The sequence below is a fragment of the Fulmarus glacialis genome, unplaced genomic scaffold, assembly GCF_000690835.1.
Source record: "Fulmarus glacialis isolate BGI_N327 unplaced genomic scaffold, ASM69083v1 scaffold15772, whole genome shotgun sequence".
Taxonomy (NCBI): domain Eukaryota; kingdom Metazoa; phylum Chordata; class Aves; order Procellariiformes; family Procellariidae; genus Fulmarus; species Fulmarus glacialis.
This window is the reverse complement of record NW_009196062.1, coordinates 10,889-12,751: the sequence shown is the minus strand read 5'-3', so window position 1 is coordinate 12,751 and position 1,863 is coordinate 10,889. Positions and strand designations below refer to the sequence as shown.

General features: G+C 33.8%; 1 protein-coding gene across 1 annotated transcript in view; it reads left to right on the top strand.

The window, feature by feature from the left end:
* UXS1 (UDP-glucuronate decarboxylase 1) overlaps positions 1-1,863 on the top strand; it is a gene marked incomplete at its 5' end in the record, with an annotated part of 12,586 nt that extends 10,723 nt beyond the window's left edge. Inside the window, one exon of the mRNA XM_009572089.1 lies at positions 1,028-1,863. Within this exon, the coding sequence (XP_009570384.1) occupies positions 1,028-1,159 (132 nt within the window). The remainder of the gene's footprint in view (positions 1-1,027) is intronic.

Here is a 1,863-nt window from a genome sequence, read left to right as displayed (position 1 = left end):
AGAGTGTGACTTTCTTAGCTAGCTCCCCATTCTAGCTAGCACAGTGGTTTGTAGGCTTTTTTAGATATGCAGACAAAAATCTTTCCAGGAAACATGTGAACCTATCTAGTAAATGTAAGCCTATTAATAGAAAAAGGTAGCTCCAAACCCTTCTGAAAGGATTTACAGAGGCGCCAGATATTAATAGACTATGTCTAAAAGCATAAGGACGATGGCAAGTGTTACAATCACGAAAGATTTAAAACAGTTAACTTTTATACTTCTGACCTTCTGTGTTTGGCACAGTCGGTACCAAAACTTACTCTGAAGTAGCAGTACAGTGTTGGTACATCAAGGCAAGTAGTTTTTGTGCTGCTATTTTATCCTTCTGTATTGATGATGGTATCAGCAAGCATGTCAGAGGATATGGCTCCTGAGAAAAGTGGGTAGTATTTCTGTTGTTCCTGTCTACAAATCATAGTGTTTACAGGCATAGTATATGAAGAATTACAATTATTTGTATAGGATTTAAGAATATCAAATGAGATACTGGATGATAATTCGTATCCCTTTTTCTGTGTATCAGTGGAGCACTGAAGAAATAAAAAATTAAAAAAAAACCCACCATCTTTATACCTTTCTGTGGTATATACCATTCCGTGAGATTCTGCAAAAGAGGATCTTTAATGATTAAAAACAGAAGGGGCTTAAATTTCTGTGTGCTTATCTCTTTAAATGTATTATGAATTGAAAGTAGAATTATGTAAGTCTGTTTTGACACTAAACAGACCAATCATAACCATCCGATGAGATTTGAATTTGTTGGGTTTTTTGACTTACTACGTCAGAAGATATATCTGATGTTTAAAAGCTAACATGCATTAGTAGTGCAGAGATGTAACCAGTATGTGGTGCTGTTAATACTTACATTGGCTAAGAATGAGACTTCCTAGCAGTCTTTTGATAGCTGTATTAAAAAAGATACCATTGTTAAAAGAGCTGATGTGAATTTAGAGTGATACGATTCTCTCCTCACTTTTGGGAACAGGTCCCATTGGAAGAAGGTTTGAATAAAGCAATTCATTACTTCCGTAAAGAACTTGAGTATCAGGCAAACAATCAGTATATTCCCAAACCAAAACCTGCAAGGATGAAAAAAGGAAGAACAAGACATAACTGAAGACTATTAGTTGGACAGGAAATTCCCTGCTTGACATTTGACGGATGTAATTTTTTTTTCTTCTTGTTTTTTTTGAGAGAGACTTTGAAACAGGTATCATGAAGAACAAACTGGAATTTCATTCTGAAGCTTGCTTTAAAGAAGTGGATGTGCCTAAAAATAACAAACAAATATTCCCCTTCCCCTGCAAATCTTGCCTTGCACTTTTTAAATCTGTCTTTTTATGTAAAATAGAGTAGAAGCATCTTTTAGTATCTTCAAGTTTTATATCTTGCTGTGAGATCATTTTGTTGTGACTGTCCTTGACAGTTTTATTTACTGGTTTCTTTGTGAAGCTGATGATAAACACAAACGGGATGGAAAATGCCAATTTATTTATAAAATGGGTACTATAAAATATGAGATGTTCTACTATGCATAAGAAAAAAGCTAGTGGTATTGTCAGGTGAGAGATACTGACATCTAAGTATAGAGGAGTTTAAAAGAATTCTGTATGAGAGCTTTATGTATTCTTTAAAGGAGAGATTTTTTCAAAGGTTTAGTTTTAGTTGTACACTTGAATTTGAGATATTTTCATTGATTACCATGGATAAGGATATTTTGAATCACTACTGTGTTGTGCGTACTCTGGGAATAAAGTTAATGTATTATTGGTTACAGTGGTTGAATATGCTATTTTAATAAAATACTGAAACTTCTATTTA